We start from the raw sequence: 26,791 nt of genomic DNA, 5'->3' as shown, positions 1-26,791 counted from the left end.
ATGAAGTGGCGACACCTGCTGGACAGATCTGATGTTGCACTTATATGGAATGATTCGATGCAAATGAGTCAGAATATAAATGAACTTCCTGTTTATTGACATCTTTGGTGATTTTATTAACTATATGACATTATTAAAAACTATAAAGGCAATTTCTGAAGAAATAGCATGTGAATGCTTTAATACTAAACTGGATTTCTGGGGTCAAATTAGGAAATCTTAATCAACTGTGTTGAATATTTTCAAAAAGTATGAATGGTATATAAAAGTTGAATGAAGCTCTTAATGTATGAAAGATGTGGAACATTTTATGGTTTGAATGGAGTATAAATCAATACATAAGAGTTTAAAATGCATGAAAAGGCAATTGAAGCAGTATGAATAGTTTGAAAAGCGGGAAGGGGTGAAGGATGCAAAATATAGACTGAGCAATGAAAGAAGTTCAAATAAGAGTTTTAGAGCAAGAACTTGTATGAGCTTAAGTGTATTGAGAAGAAGGTGAGGTTGAAATAAAGATAAAACAACAGCTGAGGTCTAAGCCCTGACAAGAGCTGAACTATAAGCACTTTTAGGAGAGATGAGGAAAAGGAGCAGGAGGAGGAAGAAGAGAAGGAGGAGGAAGAGGAGGGGAGAGGTGATAAAGACAGTGCATGTGTTTGTGTGTGCATGTGTGTCCTTTAAAATTATAAGACGTTATATATAAAATGGTCTTGGGTGTATTAAACTTTTAAAACTATAGAAAGTTGGATAGAAAGTAGTATTTGGGTGGAATGAATCTTTCAAACACACACAGTGCACCCCTGTGGCAAGGGTAAGACAAGCACATCTATTCATTTCCAATGCCCCTAAGCCAAATTTAGGCACCGAAAAACTTCTTATAACTAAAAAACTAAAAGTCACATAAAAAAAAAAAAAACAGTTTGAGCGACCTGGGATTTCAATGGTGATACTGATGTATTATATGTGTCCTTATATTTTAAAATAAAGGAGTCATGACAATTTATATATCAACATCATCTCTATTTTTGACAAGGAGATTCACAGCTCAGATAACATTGGAGTCAATGAGACTTGGACAGCGCTCTCTGCCCTTTTGGGTGATTTATTCAAAAAGTGTGAGTCCTATTTTAATAGAAGTAACATTGGATGACAGAGGTCACATTTGTCTACATTCTGATGTATAATTTGTGCTTGTAGAGTGGAAGCTGTGGGAGTAAGATGATAATGTGTTGAAGATATTTGATAACATATTAAGGCCTGATGTCATGAATTTACATTTACGTTTACATTTTTCATTTAGTGGACGCTTTTATCCAAAGCGACGTACATATGAGACTGATACAACACAAGCAGGGATCTAGTCAGGAGACAACAACACAAGTAAGTGCCATAAAGCTTAAGTTTGGGCCCGATAGGACGTAGATGCCAACAGGCAGTGCAACAAGGCAATGATTAAAGTGCATAGAAGCATGTTTTTTTGGTTTTCTTGTTTTTTCTCTACCTATTAAGTGCAGAAGTGTTCGTGAAAGAACTGGGTCTTTAGTCTTTTCTTAAAGATTGAGAGGGACTCTGCAGATCGAACAGAGTTTGGTAACTCGTTCCACCACCGGGGAACTACAGAGGAAAAGAGTCTAGCTAGTGACTTAGGGTCCTGTTGTGGTACCAGGTGCCTTTCATTGTCAGAGCATAGTGGGCGGGAGGGAGTGTAGACATGAATGAGGGAGTTCAGGTAGGCAGGAGCCATTTTAGTTGCTGTTTTGTAAGTAAGTGTCAGGGTTTTGAATTTGATGCGGGCAGCAACCGGGAGCCAGTGGAGGGAGATGAACAGCAGGGTGACATGTGCTGCTTTGGGCTGATTGAAGACCAGACGTGCTGCCGCATTCTGGATCATCTACAGAGGTTTAAGTGTACATGCAGGGAGGCCTGCCAGTAAGGAGTTGCAGTAGTCGATGCGTGATATAACGAGAGCCTGAACCAGGAGTTGTGCTGCAAGCTCAGACAGGTAGGGTCTGATCTTCCTGATGTTGTACAGGGCGAATCGACATGATTGCGCGACTGAGGCCATGTGAATCTTAAAGGTTAGCTGGTCATCAATCATGACACCCACGTTCCGGGCAGATTTTGTTGGCATGAGTTGAGTTGAATTGAGCTGGATGTTGATGTTTTGTTGTATCGAGGGACTGGCTGGTATGACAAGGAGCTCGGTCTCAGAGAGGTTAAGCTGAAGGTGGCGTTCTTTCATCCATGCTGATATATAGGCAAGGCATGAAGAGATCCTAGCGGAGACTGTGTGGTCTTACGGTGGGAATGACAGGAAGAGCTGGGTGTCATCAGCATAGCAGTGGTATGAGAAACCATGGGAGTGGATGATTGTGCCAAGTGAGGTGGTGTATAATGAGAAAAGAAGGGGACCAAGCACTGACCCTTGAGGAAACCCTGTGGATAAGTTGTGCAGTTTGGACACTTCTCCCCTCCAAGATACTCTAAAATATCTCCCTGACAGGTAGGACATGAGCCAGTGGAGGGTGGACATCACTCACAAATTTATCATTTGATTGCGTAAAAAGTATGAATGATATGAAAATGTTGATTTAGTGTGAGAAAGTCCCAAGTCTTGTGACCTGTTTACAAGAAGTTTCCAAGTGAATGTATGAATGATTTGGAAGATTTTGAAGATGAGTAGGTTTGAATGTTTCTCTAATAGACTTCCAAGGTTCAAACAAAGTTGAATATTTTGAAAAGTTTTGATGGGATTTGAAAGTTGAATAATACCTTGAATCTATTAAAGATGTGGAACATTTAAATGTTAGAGTGAAATTTGTAGCTTAAGGTATGAATCAGTAATAGTTATCAGTAAGAGTTGAAAATGCAAAAAGTGTGAAAATGTGTAAATTTTGAACATTCCATCAATTCATTTGAATGGAGCAAAATTACTGGAATATGTTGAATATTTTGAAAAGTATGAAGGGTATGAATCAGAAAAGTAATAGCCATAATGTCCTTATTGAGTTGAATGTTGTAATGTTTGAATGGAAGGTTTGTAGGTTGAATAATGTGGAAGGAGTTAAAAAAAAAAAAAGTGGGCGGAATAATAATAATAGAGAATGGCCTTTCTCTCTCTCTCTCTCTCTGTCATAAGGAATTTACTGAACACAAGTGTGCTTCGGTAAGTGTGCAAACACTCGCATGCACGGTCACACACACACATATACACACACACTCACACACACACCAAAACACACACACCCTCATTACATTATTTTATTTATTTTATGTCATTGCTTGATTTATGCTGCCTACTTTATGTTTACTTTTTGATTCTACGGCTGCTTGTTTGCTTATTTTTGTGGATCAAGTGACTTTTGTATTTGCTTATAATGTGTAATGAGGTGAGATTCCTTTCATAAGCCTCTAGGGGTTTTCTAAATCTCACCTGCACAACTTGTTTCTTCTCCTTTGTTGTTGTGTTTATGCTGTTTTGTTTTACTGTACAAATAAATAAATTAAAAAATAACAATAATATTAATAAAGTGAACACGATGTTCATAGTAGTGAGATTGTTCCTGTGAGTTTCTACAATCATGGTAATCAATGGGTACTGTGATTTTCTACAGTCATGGGATTTTTACCGTGATTTAATAATCACAGTGACATCCTGGTTGGGAGAATAGTGCTAGAAGCTGAACTGTAATTGACCAACGGAACCTTTGCATAGGTGTCACAGGCCTATAGGTGTTGAAAAATAGAGTACAGGAACAATGAAACTGCATCATCAACAGACCTGTTTGCTCTACATGCAAACTGATAAGGCCCTAGGACAACACTGGGGAGATGGTTACATACCAGGCATTCAGATTTTCAAGATTTTCAGGATGACAGATGTCAAAGCAGGTATGTAGTTAACAGGTATGTAGTCATTCAGACAGCTTGGGTTGGTTTCATAAGCACAGGTACAGTCACAGCTGACTTAAAACATGCTGGTAGCCTCTGCTGTGAAGGGACCCTGGAGTCTGGACACTGGTGGGGGTGAAGGAGTGGAGATCTGGATGGATGTGATGGACTGCTGACTCTGATCAAACAGGAGGTGAGGTCACACAGATCTGACAACAGTAGGAAAGGAAGAGTTTTAACAATCTCCAAAAGCACTTTTTCTCTTCAAACAAGTTTTAACCTAGTTTAAACTGTTCAGAATCAGAACCAGGTTTCTTGCCAAGTAGTTTGGTGCTGTATGGCAGCACAGTCGAAAATATATACAACAATAAGTAATCCCAAATTAAATAGAGAAAGATAAAGATATTCTAAGTGAGAAGAGCTGTTACAGGTTTAAATTTTAAATTGAAAAGAATGAGATGAAATGTACAAAATATTGACCAGAAATTTGCAAACATTCATTGCTTGAATGTTCAGCTAACCCTAACTTTGACTATGTCAGTGCCCTATGGGAGATTTCGGTTTGGAGAACCCAAAAATAATAATAATAATAATAATTTTCTAAAATTATTATTATTCCTAAAACTTCAAAAATGAATTCAGACTAAAATTAAGAGCGACAATGGTACCACCAGCCCAGAAAAAGTCCTTGCAGTCCTCTGGGCAAAAAGGGGAAGGCGGGTCAAGGAACCATTCAATGAACGTTTGGTGGCATGGCTTACGGTAGCACATGAAGTTTGGTAGCTGTCGGGGGGAAAACTGACCGACCGGTAAAGCTTTAAAAACCAGATGAAAACCCAAGTAAGTCAATGAGGAAGAGAGGAAAGGAAAGGAAAGGAAAGGAAAGGAAAGGAAAGGAAAGGAAAGGAAAGCAAAGGAGGACAAAGCTGTATAAATTTAAGCATGTCGGTAAGAAAAACACGTGACGCTCATTTTGTGCCTCCTCCCACATATGGTGGCCTGATTCTGTAGTCACGTTTTACGTTTTACGTTGTCAATTTGACTCGACACAAAGAAAAGCAAAGTTGCGTCTTGCTCTGCCGCCATGATCATCTTATACATTTTAGCTGTTTACAGTTTATTTCCATTGGTATCTAACGCTAAAGGTATGTTCTGTGTGTTTGTTTTTACATTATATATATATATATATATACATATATATATGTGTGTGTGTGTGTATACACTATATGTGTGTGATGGGCTGTTTCTGGATATTTTGATTTTTTTATTTTATCTATATTGATATTTTACTTTAATTCAACTTTATTTCATGTTTGTCTGATTGAGACAAGTGAATGTATGTACTTACGTATGCACTTATGTACACAGAAGATTTGATGATTTTCTGTCCATGTAGTGTTGCTCTTCAACAATAACTGACAGTATGTTCACAATATGGTATAGATTTTGACAAAAACATATAATGCAAATAAGTAAGTAATATTATGATTGTTTGAAGTAGGGAAAATAGAAAATGGGTATTTCCTTATTTCGCCATGTCAGGTAATGCCCTTAACAAGGTCAAACAAAGTCAGCTACTGTCTCAAAAATGTGATTATAACTGAGTCAACACAAATGAGTAGTATCAAAAAAAAGTGAACATTTATAGGTAGCATACATGTTATTTACTGCTGTTCAGTTTGTATTGTGTTACTACTACTACTGTGTAAGTACAGCAGCACATTTTCTTCTACTTTCTGCTGTAAAACAGGTCTGGTGTGTTTCACTCTGCTGCTAAATGCGCAGTTACTAGTTGAAGCATTTGGATGTTTCAACACAAACAGTCCACTGCTGGCTGCCTCAGTGTCAAAAACAAGGCCGTAGGTTCGGTTTTAACTTTAGTAGGAACTTTTTCTTTTTATCAGACGACCAAAATAAACAGTTGTGTATGTTCATCTCTCTTATCTCTTTCATATGCACATATGTGCACACACATACACACATATAGAGTCTGACTGCAAAAAATAACTTTCCTGAAACCAAAACTGTATTGATTTTTTTTCTCTGTTTCTCTAAGAGATATTTTACATTTTATTTAAATGTATATAAATCTGATCGTAAAATTAATATTTAAAATTCACATATGATAGATTTTCACAATAGATGTTGCAGATATATAAATGTATAATTGACATTAAATAGTGAATGTTTCTCCCACTAATTTCAAAGACTAATGTTTGGATTGATTATAGAACATTTTATCAGATAAGCTCAGCTGTTACTGACACTTTGGTTCTTAAAAATGGACCTGATGTCTAAATTCACTTTTAGGAGCATTTTCACCTAAATTTACAGAGATTAAGTTGTTTAATTAAACGACATGTCTGAGCAATGATCACAAATTAGTGAACAACACTTCACACCTGAAATTTAACATAATAACTGATGTTAGTTTTGTCCATAATTATTGTCTCCTATTCATATTTGTTTTGACACTGACAGTTTATATTTAACGATTACTTTAATTTAAAGATGAAAGTATCACTAAGTTTGTTTTTGTTGAAATCTTTCAGAGATGAAACCAAAGCCTGGAGATGATGTCACTCTTCAGTGTCAGAGTCCCAGAGATGAAGCCATCACACTGTTAGAGTGGAGCAGACCTGACCTGAAGACAGATGACTATGTCTTCTTCTTCAGAGATGATCGATCATATGAATACTACCAGCATCCATCTTTTCGTGGTCGAGTGCAGCTGAGAGATCCAGAGATGAAGGACGGAGACGTTTCTGTGATTCTGAAGAACGTCACCATCAACGACACTGGAACATACAAGTGTCGTGTTTCTGTGAACAGCAGCGAACCTGAGCTCATGAACACCATCAACCTAAAGGTTGAAGACTCAGGTGAGTTTGAAGTGCAGCTGCTTCATCATAGATCAGCTGTTTGTGTTTATAAAGGTGTTGATGGTGAGATGAGTGATGTGATCAGAGTTCAGTAGATAATGTCTGACATGAGTTTGAAGAGTTCTTCAGTCATCACCTACCTGACAGCTGATACCTCACACCTGTTTCTGCTCTGCAGGTCACACAGCTGGAAACACCTGGACTGAAGGAGACAAGGATGGAAACATGGGAGGACATGTTGGACTGGTAGTTGGACTGTCACTTGCTGCAGGTGTGATTGTTGTTGTTGGTTTTGTGATCTTCATGATCTATAAAAGAAATAAGAAGAATTCATCTCTCCATCCTGCTGAGGAAGCAGGTGACCAACAGATATCTAAAATGTAAGACAATATTAGACGCACCAGTTCCACCTACAACACAATGCTCTCCCCTAACCCTAACCTGCATTTACGCTAAACTGCATCAACTCTTGTACCATGGCCACATAAACGGAATGAAGACGGTTTTATCAAACTGAACTTTACATTTCACATTCCTCATTTAATCCCTGCACCTACTTCCATATATTTCACTGGACTTTACATTGTGCATTGCATTCAACCTGCACTGTCACATAATTGAATTATTTATGCACATGTCACAGTCTTTGCTCTTCATATATTTCATACACTTCATTTCTTTGTGCATAGCAAAGTCCATATTTCATTTCTACAGTCAATATTTCAAGTTTTATAACCCATTTCAAAACTATTGTTATTCCAGTCTGTCAATAGATTTTAACATTTCAATTTAATCTTAATATTACTTTGCTTATACAATTATTAATATTATCATTATTATCAGCTTACGTTTGTCTATTTTTATTCTTCTGCATTGTGTTTTTTGGGAGCAAACATCAGGACACATTCTTTGTATGTTTGCACTAGCTAATAAAACAGATTCTGATTGAATATGTAACTGATAATTGTGTGCCAATAAACAAAAACAAGCAATATGAATGAATGATTTGTGCTTGAACTTTACTTTTGTTATGTATGATTATGAACTTGATTATCCTGCTTTACCTTTACCATGTCCAGTTGTCAACAAAGCGCCATAGGCTATGTTATCAAATTAGGAACATAAGTATCAGCGCATAAGGCGTTATGATCACTTTAATCATCAGTAAGGGAAGAAACCAGGCAGCAAAAATGCTTATAGGCATATGAGCATGACCAGTAGGCTTCTGACAGGAATGAATGGGCTATTTACACAACCCTAGAGATTATTTGTATCTTTATGAGACAAAACATATATAAATATAATACCTATGGATCCTCATGTGTTGCAGGATTACAGATAAATGTAGTATGTAGTTGTAAATGTTGATGTAAAGGTAATTGCTTATGAAACAAGATGTAAGAAGCACATTTGTATCTTAATTGCACATATTGTGTTCCAGATGTTTATAAAAGTGTAGCCTAACAACTGAAGGTCCTCAGCCAATAAAGTGACGCCAGCTAGTTAAATAGCTTGTAATATGTTGTTTGTTGCATGTGTTCTCTGTGAGGTCACCTGAGCCAGAGGGTCAAAAGGAGTATCCTGACATAACAAGAGAAGGTTTGGTTATTGTGTACATATTGCATACTAAATATTATTATTGTTGTTATTTTAATTGGCTATTATTATTATTTCCATGTGAAAACAATTAATATACAATTATTTAATTAAGGATTTTGCTTAAGTCATGATTTAAGAAGAAATGTCATTGTAAAAGTCAGAGCAGATAGATAGATAGATAGATGGTCATAGTACAAGTTGCTCATTTAATTATATATATTTAATATTCTTAATATATTCAAGAATTAATGTCCTCATTCTTAAAACAGACTCTTCCTCAGTTAATATGGAGTTCATCTAATATCTCTCTGTGACTGTTTCTGCTAACCCTTCAGCACAGAATTGTTGAAGACTAGCTCTAAAAGTAAACGTGTCCATCTTTTTTCAAATGCATCCTCCATATTTCTTTTTCTGTGAATCTGAATATTTTCAGCTGTCTGTCAAACACACAAAGAAACGACTGCTCTGTTAATACTGTCAGTTTGCTCTCTGGTCTGCTCTGAACACACATCTATTGAATTACATCTTGTTTTAAAGGAGGCCCATATTTCCATTTATACAGTCAACAACATACATGATGACAGCTACAGTTTATCAAATTCAGTGTTAAACACAGAGTTGAACACAGTGATTGAATAGATAAGTGATGATAAATTATTTTTGAATGTATGTCAGACAGATTGGATTGTGTTTGAAACATATTATTCTTTAAGTGCAAAGCCAACTCTTACGGTTCTCCTTCCATCAAGCTTTTCTTACTGTAATGATTTTTACACATTTATGCAGCAGAGTCTGAACACACTGTTTGGGAAATGTACATGTGCTTGTTTTTATAAATAAAGTATGATGTGTTTTGTAGTATTTGCTAGATTCATGGTTATTTGCTCTTTCTGTTGAAATTAATGTAAAAGTTGTTGACCAGGATCTGTTGCTGTTGTTCATCCTGGTGTCTGATCATAGTGTACCAGTCACAGAGAAACTACACCTGAGATTGGTACCATGGCAACCATCCAGGTGAAGAACACGGTCACGTGGTAACCCAGAGGGCTTAAAGAGTAACTACAGACTTCAAAAGCAAAGTAGGTTTTAAAATCCATCAGTGTGGAATCCTGGTGGCCGCAAAAGGCCCGGGCCTCTCCCAGCTAGTAGAGACAGCAAAATGATGATGCATTTACAGAGTGGAGCATGTAGCTGGAATTTGAATATGTGTAAGCAGACTTTAAAACTCTGCAGCACCTCCTCCCCTCTCTCAGTCTGAATCAGGAAGTTGTTGAGGCGGGTAGGAGTGCATTTGGTTATTAGTAATAATTTATAATTATTATAGATAATTATGAATTATGAAATCAAGACATTATTAATATCAGTCAATAATTCGGGAACCAACTGATCTGATCTGTGAGGAGCACAGTTGGTTATTTGCAATAATTATCAATTATCAATGATAAGCAATTAATTATAACAATTAATAGAATTATTAATATGAATTAACAATCACGGGGCACCACCTGGAAACTGGGACCAATAACCAAACAAGGTAGTCTCATAAAAGAGTTCACTTAGAATGTTAATATCTGAGAGATATCAACATTCAAGAGTGAACAAAGAAGGGTTGAATTTGAGCTCTGACTCATTCAATCAGCCACTTTTCACAATATGTTAGACACAATAATGACAAAATTACTTCTCTTTAAAGACATAACAGTATTTATTAAACTTAGCAAGATTAGCCAAGATAACAAATTCGTCATTCAACAAACAACTGTCCTAAAATCTAATTCTACCAAAGCACAACAGAAAGAGCTATGTACAGGGTTGAACACATGCAGGTGAATGCATGTGTGTGTGAGTGGGTGTGTGTGTGTGACAAGATGGCGACGTGGCCTGACGTGATGACGTCGTCGGTCTGCAACGCGGACATGACTATGGGAGGAAGTCAAGAATTGGGATTATTCCATGATTTGGAAAAGTGGGAAATGGGCTGGTCAAATTGAGAAATCTCAATCAACAGTGTTTTCAAAAAGTATGAATGGTATATAAAAGTTGAATGAAGCTCTTAATGTATGAAAAAACTATTCATACTGAAGCAGTATGAATAGTTGGAAAAGTGGGGTGATGATGAAGGATGCAAAATATAGACTGAGCAATGAAAGAAGTTCCATTGGCAGTTTTAGAGTAAGAACTTAAATGAGCTTAAGTGTATTGAGAAGAAGGTGAGGTTTCCTTTAATTGTCTTTGTTGGAATAACAATGAATGATCAGCTGAGGTCTAAGCCCTGACAAGAGTTGATCTATGAGCACTTTTATTTTGAGAATCTAGGTCCATCACTAGTTTCCTGTTAACATACAGTGATCGTCAGGGCTTTAATATTAAAATATTAGATTCTTTGAAAGAGGAGGAGAAAAAGGAAGAGAGAGGAAGAGGAGAGATTAGGAGGATAAGCAGGAGGAGGAGGAAGAAGAGGAGAGGGGAAAAAGAAGGAGGGAGGAGGGGAGAGGTGATGAAGACAGTGTGTGTGTTTGTGTCAGTATGTGTGTGTGAAGTGTGCAAAGTTTTTAAAGTGAGTGAAGTTTGTGCATGTGTGTGTGTTTGTGGGTGCGTGTGTGTCCTTTAAAACTATAAAAAGTTATACATAAAGTAGTATTTGGGTGTATTAAACCTTTAAATCTTTAAGTTGTTAGACAGAAAGTAGTATTTGAGTGGAGTAAACCTTTAAAACAGGTCAGCCAAATTTAGGCACCAAACAACTTCTTATAACTCAAAAACTAAAAGTCACATTGAAAAAAAAATCATTTCGAGTGAATTGAGACTTCAATGGTGATACTGATGTATGATATGTATCCGTATGATTTAAAATAAAGGAGTCGTGACAATTTATATATCAACATCATCTTTATTTTTGACAAAGAGATTCACAGCTCAGATAACACTGGAGTCAAAGAGACTCTTAGACAGCATTCTCTGCCCGTTTCGGCAATTTATTCAAAAAGTGTGAGTTGTATTTTAATAGAAGAAACATTGGATGACAGAAGACACATTTGTCTACATTCTGATGTATAATTTGTGCTTGTAGAGTGGAAGCTGTGGGAGTAAGAGGATAATGTGTTCAATATTTTTGATAACATATTAAGGCCTGATGCCATTAATGACATCACGCACAAATGTATCATTCGATTGTGTAAAAAGTATGATGATATGAAAATGTTGATTTAGTGTGAGAAAGTACCAAGTCTTGTGACCTGTTTACAGTTCAAATAAAGTTTCCAGGTGAATGTATGAATGATTTGGAAGAGGTTGAAGATGAGTGGGTTTGAATGTTTCTCTTATAGACTTCCATATAACTGAGGTTCAAACAAAGTTGAACATCAGTTTTAATGGGATTTGAAAGTTGAATAATACCTTGAATCTATTAAAGATGTGAAACATTTCAAAGTTAGAATGAAGTTTGTGGTTTAAAGTATGAATGAATAGATAAAAGTTGAAAATGCATGAAAGAGTGTGAAAATGTGTCAATTTTGAACATTCCATCAATTCATTTGAACAGAACAAAATTGTCAAAATAGTGGGCGTAATAATGATAATAATAATAATAAAGAATGTAAAATAAAATATGTTGTCAGCATTGACAATATATGTTGAAAGAAAGGAGCATAAAGGTTTCTGACTGGAACGTTTCATCAGTCACATCTGGTCAGTTCAGAAGTGATGCTCTGTGGTGACAGATGTGATGACATCATCACAGTCATCATCAAATCCCTGTTCAGCCTGGGTGAGTGTGGTCATCACCATGGAGACAGGCAGGTAATTTCCTGTAGTCAGAGCAGGTCAAAAAATGTAGATAATTTATCAGCTGTTAGAGACAACTGTCAATCATCCAAACCAGAATGAACCTGATTGATTGATTGATTGATTGATTCAATGATTGATTGATTGATTGATTGATAGTTGCTGAGTGTCTGTAAGCTGAATGAATGATTCAGAGTGTTACCTGTGGACCTGTGCCGATATAAAGACACCATGATGAGAGTGGAGATGAAGTAAAGACAGAACACCACTAGGTGGCAGACCAGTCTGAACACAAGCTGGAAGGGAGGTGAGACAAGGGGCGGGGCTGCTGAGACAAGGGGCGGGGCTGCTGAGACAGGGGGCGGGGCTGTGGTTGTAGGTTTATCTGCAGAGAGAATCTCACCTGGTCAGGTCAATATGTGGATGAAATAAGTGGTGAAATCAAAGGTAACTTCCTCACCTGTGACAGTGATCCAGCTGGGTGGAGACTCTCCATGACTGCTGATGTTACACTTGTAGAGGCCTTCATCAGACTTGGAAACATGGTGGATGGTCATGTGACCTGCAGGCTCAGTCCTGATGAGGGAGCCATCTTTATAGAAATCAGCTGGGAGGTTGGTGGTCTTTGTTTTACAGTGCAGAGTGACATCATCTCCCTCCATCACAGGGAGGACAGGACTCTGCAGGATCACTGATCCATCTGAACACAGAGACAAACTACAGCATTTCATCATTTACACTCAGCTTCATCAATACTAACTCCACAGTCTGATCTTACCAGTGACAGTGATGTTGATGCCGTTACTGGTTGCTCCCTCTCTGGACTCACACCAGTACTCTCCACTGTCCAGTGGGTCAATGTCAGTGATGTTACAAGAGGAACCACCTGATCTTCCCCAGTCAGCTCCACACTTAGCCATGGTTTCTCTTTTTGTGTTCCTCCTCAGCGTCCATCCAGCAGAGCTGTCGTCCTCCTCACAGCTCAGAGAGACAAACTGTCCTTTAAACATCTGAGAGCTGCTGGGACTCACAGTCAGATGAGCTGGATGGAGAACAGATTAAAGTCAAATTCCTAATGATCACTTGCAGTTTAATTTCCTCTTGAAGCAGTGGTAAACAGGGTTGTTGTGTTAACTATACAGCAGCACATAGACATACACTTTTTTAAAAAGCTTCAAAGTTGAGCCGAGCAAATATCCGAAACCACAGCTGACTGAGAAACTCTAAGATATCTGTCATTCAGAGCCAACACAACTCAAACATCCTCCTCTTTTAAGCATTTATATTAATATTTAATATATATGAAGAGTTTGTCAAGAAATCCCATTAAAAACAGATGTAAACTAGTAACATGTTAATCCGTCTCTCAATACTTTCCTTCTGTGGCTCTCAGCTCTCATTGGACGATGACTGAGCCAACCAAACTGAATCAAAGTGACGTCCAAACACTGTGCTGGTCGTCCAGACAACAGGCTGAAAATACATTTGTACAGGATATGCAGCAAGTGACTCTGCCCCACACACAATGGTTGACTGACAGGAAGATGATGTATGTGTGAACTGATGGTGGATGATAAGAATATGGCACATCTGAAACCACAAATACAATCTTAAAGACTTCAACTTCTCTACAGAGACAAATGCTGAGGGACATTTAGATTTTAATGAAGTGATAAAGAGCAGAGAAATTGAGTCTGTGCAGCCAGACAGTGAGGACAGAGAGACTCAGCATCAACCTGTTGGACCAAAACGTTTCTCTGATTTCATGCCTTCATATCATCATGAGTCTAAACTTTAAAGTCTCTCCTGTTAGACTTCCAGCTCTGTCCTCAGCTCTAACTTTCCTCTCAGGGTCTGCCAGACAGAATCAGTGGCTTTCAGACTGTGATAGAAGAAGTTTACTAACCTTGGTTTGTTGTGCAGCACAGCAGTGAGCTCACAACTAAAGAGAAATGAAACTCAGGTTGGTTTGAAGTTTTACTGAAACCACACAGAACAACTCTTTAATTCAAAGAGTCCACACACAATACTCACAGTATCGTCCAGACTGAAGATGAGTTTATTGTGACTTTCTAAATATGAATGTGTTTGTCAGTTGTATTGAATTTAAGAACACATGTACAACACTTATAAATCTCTACAACAAGAGTTATCATGACCCACAGTCAGAACAGCTACAATTATGAGAATAAGGCCCAAGGAGGGAAAGTACCAGGCTCATTTTAGTGGAAACTTGAAGGAAACACTGAACAAACACAGAACAGCAAAAACAGATCAAATCAAACATCAAAATACACGTTAAGTGTTTAATTGCTCTTAAAGGTTGCATTAGTGTAAAGTGACAAATATTTTCTGAATGTAATGAATTTCATCCGTCAGTAATGTTAGTTACGTCTTACTCAATAAAATCTTATTGATCCAGATGTTTTTATGATATTTGAACCTTTCCAGCTGTTATTATTCTGTTGTTCTTCTCCAACACAGCAGACATGATAAACATGTACTTATTGTAATTTGGACAGACAGGTTGTACTCACGGAGCAGCCAGTGAAGAGATGTTTGTCTCATTGTACCTCTCATTGATGTGACATCAAACTCTTTGAATTGTTCAGTCAGAGCAGTGAAAACTAGTGTTTCCTCTGCGTGGGTCAATGCAGCAGCTGTGTGGTTTGTTCTGCAGTTCACAGGAAAGTGATCACAAGTGTTCAGAGGAATGAACAGTGTTGAAATAGAGAAAGAGGTCAATAACTACTGCATGGAAGTTAGTCTGGACATTTTAATACACTCATGTCATTATAGCATCTTACAGACTTGTATTAAGACATTCTCAGCCTGTGATGAAGATATTCTTTATTGAAACAATTAAATTTGTGTTGAAGGTTGGATAAACTCTCCTGGGGGGGATTTGACCTGTTCTCCTTCCTGTGTTTTGCTGCTGTAATAACAAAACTGTCCTGCAGGGGTCAGTAAAGCTGATGCATCATGCTGTGTGATGTGTGATGTGGCTGGAGGAGATAACTTTGATATGCAGCAGTAAACAGAAGAGGAGAGTTTTGAGAATCACCTGGAACATGCTTTTATTGTTCAAATGTTTGTGTCAGCTCTTGACAGAACCTGTGTTTCTGAAGGTGCATCAAATTATTATCATTATCATTATTATTATTATTATTATTATTATTTCATATGTTGCTATATATATATATATATATATATATATATATATATATATATATATATATATATATATATATATATATATATATATATATATATATATATATATATATATATAAAATGTAGTTAAAGTATTGCAGTAAAAGTACATAAGTATTATGAGCTGGGGTGTGAATTGGTCTTCCCATCTTGCTGGCTCTTGTAGCTTGAAGGATCAAAGATGGTTTGGGTCAGTGGTCTGGTTTGGTGACCATGCAGGAGATGGGGGGTTCCTTAGATCAGGTCTGGTCGGTGAGGAGTTTGGGACTCTCACTTATATCTTATTGGTCAGCATTCCTGGGGGGGTTGAAGAAAGAGCTGGTCTGTTGTTTGAGGTTTGTGCTGTCTGCCTTCGAAACATGCACTTTACCCTACATATGACTGTAACAGTTTGTACCCTGCATAGTAGTGCTGAGTGCTGGAATAATAGCAGCAGATTGAACTATTGCACAATGTAAACAGTCTGTAAATTAAATGGATTCTTAAAAATTATAGTGTTATTCATTTTGGTTCATTCCAGCTGCTGAAGTAGAAGTTGGAGAAGACGACATCATGGATGACTACACATACAGTGATATTCAAACATCACATCTACAGCCGATCACACGGAGCACAGGTGCTGTTGTGTTTGTGCCCTTATATTTCTATTTTTATGAAAACCTGTTAGAGTTTTTGACTTTGTAGTGAGGAGGGAAAATGAGGTAATTTTGTCTGCTTCACTTCTTTGAAGGACAGTTTGAGGATGAAGACTTTGTTTAAGGGGTTTTGGTTCAGGGTTACAAATGTGTTAATGAGGACAAATATAGACGTACAAACTTGTTTTCAGAACCACAACTTGTCGTTTTTCTCTTGGCATTTGAGATTTGAGGTTCACCTTTTTTGACGTTAGTATTTTATAGTATTATATATATATTTTGTACATTAACATGTAGTGTCAATATTCACAGACTTGTTAGACACATTTATTAATAGCAACTTCAGTGTCTAATACTCTTTAGTTCATGAAGTTTTGCTGTTAAACACTTTACTTGAGTGTTGAACTTTACTCTGATGTTTAATATAAAGAATATATATATTAAACTTACTTCATTATAGTTTTCCCTTTAGCTTTATCTCCAATTTACTGAATACATTCTCCCTCCATTTGCTGTTAAATGAAACATGAGACATGAGTTGCAGTAGCAGTATCATTACTATGAATATTAGTATTAAAAGTGTTGAGCTAGCAGCAGTTCTAGTAGCTCTAGAAGGAGTACTGCATCAGTCACAGTACTTGCAGTAATAATAAGAATATTTTCTTCTTCTCCAGAGAGTGATCCAGCTGCAGTGTACTCAGCAGACGTCATTTATGGACAAATATTCATCATACCAAATAGCAGGAGAGATACAGCTGCTCTTTTTTAATGTAAAATACATCAAAACTGATCAAAAATTTGCTGCAGTGTGGGAGATTGATGAATATGATGTATTTATTCACTATTCACTGATGACATCCAGTTCTACTTTTAATTTCAACCTAATGAGCTTCACAAACTCTCTGTACTTAACAACTATTTAAACGCAATTACGAATTGGATGGCAAACAATTTTCTGCAGTTGAATGCAGACAAAACTGAAGTCCTGATCTTTGGCCCTGATAATCTTCAGTCAGCTATCAGGCAGAACCTTAGTGCTTTATCTTCATCTTCCCGGTCTTGCCTGCGCAATCTTGGTGTAATTTCCGACCAATCCATGAGTTTTGAAGTGCACGTTAAGACGTAAACTTGATCATGTTTCTTTCACCTGAGAAACATAGCCAAACTCTGGTCTCTGGTATCAAGAAATGAAATGGAGATGTTAATACATGCTTTTATCTCATCACGTTTGGACTACTGTAACTCTCTTTTTACCTGTCTTAATAAATCTTCCATACAATGCTTACAAACTGTCCAAAACGCTGCTGCTAGGCTTTTAACACGATCCAACAGATGGTCACATACAACTCCTATTTTAATCTCACTGCACTGGCTTCCAGTAAATTTTAGAATTCATTTTAAAATTTAGGTGCTCACTAATAGAGCCCTACATGGCTCCACAGTACATTAGTGACCCTCTGCACCCCTACACCACTACTCAAGCTCTTAGGTCCTCCACCAAGGGCTTTCTAAGTGTATCTCATACACATTTTAAGACCAGGGGGATCATGCTTTCCAGTCAGCAGCCCCTAAGCTTTGGAATAGTCTTCCAACAAGCTTAAGGTCTTTGGATAATGTAGACTCTTTTAAAAAGCAGCTTAAAACCCATTTGTTCAGGCAGGCATTTGGCTAGTATGTGCTATTTTATGTTAATTGTCCATTTTATCTGCTCTCTTCATAAATTTATCTGGTGTCTTGTTTTTTATTTATTCTGATTTTATTTTATTTTATTTCTTTGACTGTGAAGCACTTTGTAACTGGTGTTTGTATATAAATAAACTTTGCTTTCTCGCTTGCTATTTGATTGACAGAAGTGGCACGTTTGGCTTGGACTTGGATTCCAGTGAACACAGTGGGCTTGTGGGCTGGTCTGTGTTCAAAGTCACTCCCTGATTCACTCATTCACCACTCAGAACATAACATGCACTCAGTAGTTTATAGTTTACAGTAAACTGAGACTGAGACAGTCATTAATAACTGTTAAAATCAACATTTGCATTTCAGTGTTGTCCAGCAGAGTGCAGCATACACCTTTTAGTTTTCATGAGGAGTTGCAGGGAAGCTTTATCTTTTTTTTTGAGAGGCAGATGCATCATCAAGGCCAAAATAAAAAATATATATATAATCAGAGCTTATAGGTGCTGAGACCATGCCCCTAGGAACAGTGAAATGACTCAAAGTCTAAAGGAGCCACATGATTAAATTATATCATCTCTTTCAAGCAATCAAGTAGCCAACTGGAAGTCTGCCAGCTCGGCCAGCGAAGGTCTCAGACACGCTAGAGAAGGACTCTAGCGTGCTCTATGGGTTAACATCTGGACATCTTTTAAGCTCCAGATGTGGAATCTGAACTAATTTCATGAGTCATCTGATGTCTGTCAACTGTAGGTTTTTATTTTCTGGTTGCTTTAGGTGTTTTTTGATGTAATTTTAGTATCAGTATCACACTATTCAGGTCAAAACTTTATAACTCTTCCTAAATTAAGACAGAATATACAAAAGTGGAAATATTCCAACTGTTACACATCTTTGGACATTTAACACGCAGTTAAATTTAACCTGTATTTTTTTTTTTTTTTTTTTTAAATTCTACACATTGAATAATATTAATTGTAATCATTTTGGCTGTTGTGTTCTCATGTTTTAGGTAACATAGGATGAGATTTAGTGTGATTGTGAATGTTTTTGCTCCATAAAAAAATTGTGTCAAACCTATAAACTCTCTGCTCTCTGCAAGCTTCATTATGGACGAATGAATTTAGAGTATGAACAGTTTGTAAGGGTTAAAGTCTTTGTCAGGCTGCGTTTCTATTGAGCTGCTTTCTGTTCATGTTCAGGAAACAACTTGAGCTTTGTATTTGACATGAGAGGAAAGACAAACAATAACATGATCCAAACAGAAAGAGAAACACGCTGCAGTCACACCTGAAAAATCCCTGCAATTTCTTTACAAGATGACAGATGTCTGCTCTGCTTTTGCTTTCATTTACATCTAATCTGGACCGAGGGAGTTCTTTTACTGCAGGAGGATTTTTCATGCAGGACTTTTACTTGTAATGGAGTATTTTTACTTTGCTGTATTCATACTTTTACTGAAGTAAAGGATCTGAACACTTCTTCTACCTCTGTATTAGAGAGGGTTCAGATCAATATCTGTAAACTGATGTGGCCTCTAAATGAAAGTATGAAGTTGTTGGAAAAAAGATTTTAAAAAATATATTCTGCCAACGAGGCAGCAGCCCACTTTGATGTGGTGAACTATCAGCTGTCACATCCTGTCAGGACTTTGTTTGTGTTTGGATTTTCAGCTCCTGTTTTATTTTGAAATGTTTTCTCCTTGTGTTTTGTCACTTTTACTTCCTGTGTTTTCTCACCATTACCTCATGTGTTTCACTTGTGTCTTATTTCACTCGCCTGTGTTCAGTTTGTAATCATTCCTTGTGTATTTAAGTCCAGTTTTCAGTTCAATCTTTGTCGAGTTGTCTGATCAGTTAACCTTGTTCCTGTGTCCCAGTTTATGGATTTTTTTTCAATAAATATTCTGTATTTGATCCCATCGGCCTGCTGTCTTCTGCATTTAGGTCTGCAGCACTGACTGCAGCAGAGCATGTAGCTGGAAAACTGGATGCATTTATATTTGTCCACAAGGAGGCGCTCAAGGATTACTTAAAGGCATGACTGCTGACCTTTTGAACAAGCACAGTCTGCAGCTCCTCATGTAACATCTCACTGTGGCTGTTTCTGCTTGTTCTATTTGTCCCTGCAGTATTAAAACTGATCCACTGACCAAAGAGCCCCACATATCTGTTTAACCTGATTTATAAAAGAGCAGATCTGCTCATGAAGCTCCGCTAACTTGAAGACAAACACACTGCATTTCTGATAACAACATCAAGCTTTTTGTAATGTGAAGCAGCAGCAAATGTTTGGTTTCCATCAGCGGTAACTTAAAAAAGTTCAAACAGTAAAATAAGGGAGATTTCTGACAGTCCAGACAGAGCAGAGGAGCGAAATTAGATGACAAACCACAGAGATTAAGTTAGAAGTTACTAAAGTACAGAGAGCTGAACACAGAGAGACATTTACAAACACAGCTTCACCTGGGAACCCTTCATTTTATTTTTTTATTCTTTCCTGAACAGAAAGACAAACAATGATATGATCCAAACAGAAAGAGAAACATGCTGCAGTCACATCTGAAACATCCCTGGAATTTCTTTACAAGATGACAGATGTCTGCTCTGCTTTTGCTTTCATTTACATCTAATCTGAACTGAGGAGTTTCTTTATCAGTTAAAGTATTAGTTGTTATTGTTGTTTAGACATTCAAAGCACTTCAAGGTTCAGGAAAGATGTTGGTTAAATATTAAAAAATCCACACTGTCGACCCGTCGACTTTTTCAATATTTAACCCAAAGGACCATATTCGATTCGTTTTGTTTGGTTGAAACTTTTACTAATTCACATATTTCACATCAATTTTTTGCTCACGTGTAACTTGTAATATGGTTTTAGGTTGTGACTGTGTCCACGTAAAGTTATGTATTGGCATTAATGCTGATAACAAGTCAGCTTTAGTGGTTTGGTTTAGTGGTTTTAGGGAATGTACTGGTGCAGCAACAAGTCTGGGTCAAAATTCAACACATCTTCTTTGTAACGTCCATGTTGTTTCCACATTACGACTTAAAAGCTCATAAACACACCGAAGTGAAAGAATGACTTCCAACACTTCATCATCCGAGGAGCACATGAACGCAGCAACAAAAGTGTCAGGTGTCAGAGTCATGTGACTTGTTGTGACAAATCACTCCCCCAGGACTTCCTCCTCCCCCTTATGACATTTCACCTCCTCTGAACTGTGAGTCGGAGGGATCAACAAAGTTTTATCTTTTCTTATCTCATGTGCTGCACTCATGTGCTGCTGAGTCCTCTGAACCGTAACACACACAGAAAGATAAAAAGTGTCCTTTCAGCAGAGTTGTTTCATTTTGATGATGGAGACTTTTGCATATTATGAAACTTAATACTAAACACAAAGTTTTGCAGGTAATTGATCAGATAAGAACACATTACCAGATGGTGGCGCTAGATGAACTCTGCACTGTGTGTTTTATTAAACCTGCACAGCTGACGAGTATCAACAGGTTCAACAGCTCAGCTTCAGGTAAACAACTAAACAGGAAGTCTGGTTATAAACATAAATGAATATATAACATGAATCCAGCTCATCTACATTATGAACAAAGTCTTTATCAAAACAGGAGACATGTTAAAAAGTATAGATATTTAATAATGAAAAATTAAATGTCAACAAATACACATACAGGAGAAAAGAAATAAACCTGAGAAACAAATACAAGAATCTGACAGAGTGAGAAGCTCAAACATCTGATACAAGACAAATAATCATCAATTTAATGTGAAAAGTGTTATTTTACTTTTATTTTATTTTGAAATTAAATGGACGTCATTATTAATCACAATCACTGCTTCTGATAGAGTTATGTTTTCTAATTCTGAAGCTTGTAAAACAGAATTGAACATTTTGACCGGGGTGACCATCACATAGTGAACCTTAATGAATGACAGCTGATCAAAATGTGTAAATACAGATGTTCAAATCATCACATTGCTTCAATCTATGCACAGAGAAATCACATCTGAGTTTATAAACTCATGTAAGCATCAATTGTAATGTTTGTACTCAGACCAGGTTGTTGTTTTTACATTTCATGACACAGCATTAAACTACAGGTTCCATACTGACCATCCACAACATCTAAAGATGATGTTACAACCTACAACAGCTCTAACATGCAGCTACCAGTCTATTCAGTCTTCTACTCCATGTACATTAGGTTTTCCATTTCCATTTCAGGATAGTCTACACATTTATATGAGCAGTTTCCTTGTGGTGCAGTAAATATATTATATGTTACAAGTTCAGAATGAAGCTCTGGGTACAAACTGATGCAACACATTTATTCACAGGGGTTAACTGTGAATAAATGTGTTGTGCAAAACTGTGCAAAACACATTTAAAATAGTTGTCAGCATGTTATTCATATCATTGTAGTGTTAACTCAGCTTGCATCAGCTCTATTATCTCTGAACTGTGAACTTTAATAACTTTAGCTTACAGCCCTGCTTTAGAGTTCTCAATGAACTTCACTTACTTCAAACATCCCATAAACAACACTACAAATACCTACATCTGCACCTGAACATTTCCTACACAATACAGAAACAATAGATCATACACATTGAAAACATCATGTTATAACAGTGTTTACAGTATAAACTACTGTAGACAGTCTAACATTGGCTGGAAAACAATAAAACTCACTTTCCAGTCTGCATCTCTACAGACTCACAGCAATAATCTCACTCTTACACACTCTGAACACAAATAACATTATTTACATGACACAGTAAAATGCTATTAAACAAAAGTGAACAAACCACTGTGGTAGATGAACATAAACTAAACATTTCATGGGCTTTGTTGTGTCAAAATGGCCTTTAATGCTATCTATTAACACATGTTAGACTGTAAATTACATATGCTAATCGCTAATGCTAATCACTAGCACAAAATGCTAATGCTTCCAGCACATACACATATCCCAGCTCCACAGATACATTCAAATTCACAGCCTCAGTCCAACCATTACTATAGTAGAAGGAATCGGGCCTGTATCAGCTGATCAGCTGTCATCATTGATTGACCAACATTTGTCCAACTTTCTTATGTCAATGAACTTGACCAACAACCAATCAGATCTGGGGTGGCCAATGAGATTTCTAAAATTACCTTTGGATATGATCATGTGTCCTCCTGAGATATAATTTCTTCAAGACATTTCAATTATTTCACTGCTTTTAGGTTTCTAAATTACAGTTTGGACTCGGCCTGTTGCTATTAAAGAATAATATCGGATTGGATAATATTTAGCAAACAGTTTGATTTGCTGAGCTGAAGATTTTCAGGTTCAGTCAGTCAGTTATTTCTGCTGCACACATTTTAAACATTGATTCTGACTGACGTGATGATAGACGACCAATCATCACTGCTGACCCTGACCACCACTGCAATAGCACAGTTGATTGTCACCATTACATCATTAACAATATCTGATTAAATACACCTGTGCACAAGATTCTCTGTCCTCATAGTGGAGCTTGTGTCATTTGTCCTGAGAAATAAACTGAAAACCTGAATTACGTCATATTTATTGACCATATTCAGGCGATAAGAAGACTTCAGGTATTTGTTTGCTAAAACAGGAAATTCAAAGTAAGATATGACATAGTATAACATAACCTGTGAATGTCAAATAATTCGCCCTAATATCAATAGATATGAATAACATTTTTATGACTTCTGTTATGACTTCTTGTAAAGTGAAGTTATTTCAATCAATATGACTAAAATTAGGTCGGTTAGAGAGTCATCAGCATCCAGGGTCAACTGAGCACAGAAGCAGCAGAGAAGAAAGCTGATTGGCTGCAGTGAGCATAAATAAATAAATAACAACAATAACATTCTTCATAAGCTGTATAATTTAGAGCTTGTGGGAAGCTGTTGCTAACTTGCTAGCTTTGCGACTATGGCTCCAACAGTTAGTGTTTGAAATCCTGCCCATTCATCTTAGATTAGTATTATATAAAAATATATATTAAATATAATAATAATAATAATAATAATAATAATAATAATAATAATAAAACTGAATCCATGCTATTCTCCAGATCTAGTGTTATAGATTAAAGTAATGCACATATCTTGCCATCTGCCTTTAAATCTACATATAAAGCTTCATTAATCAGTAATTTTAGTCACTCTAGAGATCTGCAGCTGTCGTATTGATCTGACATGAATCACCTGCAAGATTTTAACTCCAGAAACAGACGTGAGCCGATCAGCTGTTGAACTACAAAAAGACACTCCTGACTCTACAGAGTGAGGCTGCTTTATCCTCAGAGATGATCTTTGGTCGGTACAGACACCGGCTGCAGAGGCGTCAGCAACCAGACTTTATAACATGTTCAACTTTGATCATTTAGTTTTGTATTCAGATATCTGGTGTTTAAAATAACTCACAACACTGCATCTCCACCACTGAAAAGCTTTGTACAACTCAGAGCATCAAGGTCACTACTGGAGAAGAGTGTAGAATCCCTAAAAGAAGCTCTTTTCATTTAAGGCCATTAAGAAATTAAATAAGCTCCCTGATACTTATAGTAATAATAATATATTTTTAAAGCTTTTTCTGTATTTTCGTATTTCATATTTCTCATGTATCTCTTGTAGTATTGGGCCATGCAGGTAGTTTTAAAACTTATTTGTCGCCTGAGTGCACTGATCCTTTAAAACAAGATGTTTTCATCTCTGTGTGACGGCAGCAGGACACAAAGATTCAGGAGAGAAGAGATCAGAGACATTTTACTCCTGCAGAGGGACACTTCCTGTTTCAGGAGGAGGCTGGTATGAATTCCTCCTCATAGCTTCTTTACATTTTCTGTTGTATATAAAACTAAATATACCAAGAAGAAGAAGAGGAAGAACCACACCAGTAACTGACAGACCAACTACCATCCCACTAGGTCCAGGCTTCTCTTCAGTCCTGGTGACGTTCAGGTGGATGATGTTCTTGGCCTCAACTAAGTCTCCGTCTATGCCTCCTGTGTTGCTGATTATAATTCGACACTCATATGTTCCAGTGTCGTTGATGTTGACGTTCTTCAAAATCACAGAAACGTTTCCGTCCTTCATCTTTGGATCTTTCAGCTGTACTCGACCACGAACAGTTGGATGCTGGTAGTCTTCCTGTGAGCTCTCATCACGGTAGAGGAAGACATAACCATCTTTCTTCAGTTCAGGTCTGCTCCACTCTAACAATGTGACGGCTTCACCTCTTGGACTCCGACACGGAAGAGTGACAGTATCTCCAGACTTTGCTGTTATCTCTCGCTGATCTAAACAAAAACAGAAAAGCAGGAAGTAAAAATCAGTGATACAGCTCATTAAGAAATAATCTTATTGTGAGCAGATTAAACTGTAGGTTTTTTTTTTAAAGTTTTACTCATTTTACAGCATCCTCTAATCTAAACGCCCCTCCACCTGCTGTCAATCAAACACAGACACGAGACAAGAAGGAGCATTTCTGACATTTTCCCAAAAAACCTTTGTTCTTACAATTAATAATAAAAAAAACTATTAATAAATACATTTTAGAAACATGTTGACATAATGCTGGGTGATATCACCTAAAATCAATATCACAATTAACTGTCACCATTACCTCATTAATGTCTGTCCTCACAGTGGAGACTCTTATTAGTAATTCGTCCTGACAAATAAACTGAAAACCTGAATTATGACTTAGTCATATTTATTTACCATATTCAGGAGTTAAGAACACTTCAGGTATTAGTTTGCTTAAACAGGAAATTTAAAGTAAGATATGACAGAGTATAATATATCCTGTAAATGTCAAATAAGTCGGCCTAATATAAATAGATCTGAATAACATTTATGTTATTAGCCGGATCTTTTAGAGTGACATTATTTCAATCAATATGACTAAAATTACTCTTTGATTCATTGCACAGCCCTATGCTGATGTTATTTCTGTCTGCACAATGTACAAACTAAATGTGATTTCAGTTGGACTTTAACCCTCCTGTTATATTTCGGGTTAAATCGACCCATTTCAAAGTTAAAAATACAGGAAAAATATTTTTAATCATTTTTGGAGCATTAAACATTTTCAGCTGGGCTTAATTTGTGAAATGGACATGTAAATGGAAAATGACTGATTTAACCTGTTTGCAATGATCCCCTCATATGTTTATATTACACACATACTGTTCGGGTCAATTTGACCCGCCAGTGAGAATGGAGGCTACAAAGGGTAAAAATACAAAATTAGGCCAAATATGAGACACAATGTGATTGCATAATCCCTCCAAACCACACACACAGACAGCATTGATTGTACTAGTACCTACCTACCTACCACAAAAGAAACAAAAGAAGAAGATGTGTGTACATACACCTTCCGGTGAACTCTTTTTCAGGCTTCAGAGGAAGACAGAAAGCGGACTGATAAGATGCAGGTTCTAGGGCTGTAGTCAACCAAAGAAAATCTTGGTCGACTGAAATTGGGGGGCACACCACTGCTATGCTGATGACACCCAGCTCTTCCTGTCATTCCCACTGGAAGACCACTCAGTCTCCGCAAGGATCAGCATCCAGCTCAAATCAACCCAACTCATGCCCACAAAGTCTGCCCGAAATTTGGGTGTCATGATTGATGACCAAGTAACCTTTAAGGTTCACGTGGCCTCAGTCACTCGATCATGTCGATTCACCCTGTACAACATCAGGAAGATCAGACCCTACCTGTCTGAGCATGCAGCACAACTCCTGGTTCAGGCTCTCGTTATATCACGCATCGACTACTGCAACTCCTTACTGGCAGGCCTCCCTGCATGTACACTTAAACCTCTGCAGATGATCCAGAATGCAGCAGTGCGTCTGGTCTTCAATCAGCCCAAAACAGCACATGTCACCCCGCTGATGATATCCCTCCACTGGCTCCCAGTTGCTGTCTGCATCAAATTCAAAACCCTGACACTTGCTTACAAAACAGCAACTACAGGCACCTGGTACCACAACAGGACCCTAAGTCACTAGCTAGACTCTTCTCCTCTGTAGTTCCCCGGTGGTGGAACGAGTTACCA

At 37.2% G+C, this 26,791-nt stretch overlaps 3 protein-coding genes across 7 annotated transcripts in view; 1 reads left to right on the top strand and 2 right to left on the bottom strand.

Annotated features, from left to right (window-relative positions):
- Positions 1-7,492, top strand: part of LOC137175214 (myelin-oligodendrocyte glycoprotein-like) — a 64,383-nt gene extending 56,891 nt beyond the window's left edge. The window contains exons 2-3 of one of the 3 annotated variants that reach the window (XM_067580941.1): positions 6,444-6,773; positions 6,952-7,428. In XM_067580941.1, coding sequence (XP_067437042.1) covers positions 6,446-6,773; positions 6,952-7,157 — 534 coding nt within the window. In that variant the 5' untranslated portion in view covers positions 6,444-6,445 and the 3' untranslated portion in view covers positions 7,158-7,428. Of the gene's footprint in view, positions 1-6,443; positions 6,774-6,951 lie in introns of all 3 variants that reach the window. The other 2 variants (XM_067580940.1, XM_067580939.1) reach the window with 2 other exon arrangements.
- A 3,835-nt stretch (positions 7,493-11,327) lies between these two features.
- On the bottom strand, positions 11,328-15,145 carry LOC137175209 (high affinity immunoglobulin epsilon receptor subunit alpha-like). Of its 2 annotated transcripts, none has more exons than XM_067580930.1 (6): positions 14,693-15,145; positions 14,062-14,097; positions 12,934-13,197; positions 12,616-12,855; positions 12,358-12,558; positions 11,328-12,178 (listed from the first exon to the last, which is right to left on the bottom strand). In XM_067580930.1, the coding sequence occupies exons 1-6, from the start codon at positions 14,733-14,735 to the stop codon at positions 12,066-12,068; spliced, it is 897 nt and encodes a 298-aa protein (XP_067437031.1). In that variant the 5' UTR covers positions 14,736-15,145; the 3' UTR covers positions 11,328-12,065. The 2 variants fall into 2 exon arrangements, with proteins under 2 accessions (XP_067437031.1, XP_067437032.1); XM_067580931.1 differs by having other exon boundaries at positions 12,358-12,540; positions 14,693-15,135.
- Positions 15,146-21,134: 5,989 nt separating this feature from the next.
- LOC137175210 (sodium channel regulatory subunit beta-3-like) overlaps positions 21,135-26,791 on the bottom strand; it is a 31,108-nt gene continuing 25,451 nt past the window's right edge. For both annotated transcript variants that reach the window (XR_010925582.1, XM_067580932.1), the window contains one exon: positions 21,135-25,021. Coding sequence is in view for 1 of the 2 variants with exons in the window: in XM_067580932.1 (XP_067437033.1) it covers positions 24,489-25,021 (533 nt within the window). In the remaining variant the exon portion in view is untranslated. The remainder of the gene's footprint in view (positions 25,022-26,791) is intronic.

Source organism: Thunnus thynnus, chromosome 22 (assembly GCF_963924715.1).
Source record: "Thunnus thynnus chromosome 22, fThuThy2.1, whole genome shotgun sequence".
Taxonomy (NCBI): domain Eukaryota; kingdom Metazoa; phylum Chordata; class Actinopteri; order Scombriformes; family Scombridae; genus Thunnus; species Thunnus thynnus.
Note: the sequence above shows the minus strand (reverse complement) of the source record. Positions and strands in the feature narration are given on the sequence as shown.

Excerpts from the sequence above, each read along its gene's own strand:
- LOC137175209 (XM_067580930.1), bottom strand. The coding sequence starts at position 14,735 with ATGAGAGGTACAATGAGACAAACATCTCTTCACTGGCTGCTCC. Across the intron at positions 12,856-12,933 it reads CATCAACATCACTGTCACTG|ATGGATCAGTGATCCTGCAG; the intron begins GTAAGATCAGAC and ends CTCTGTGTTCAG. Across the intron at positions 12,179-12,357 it reads ATATCGGCACAGGTCCACAG|GAAATTACCTGCCTGTCTCC; the intron begins GTAACACTCTGA and ends CTCTGACTACAG.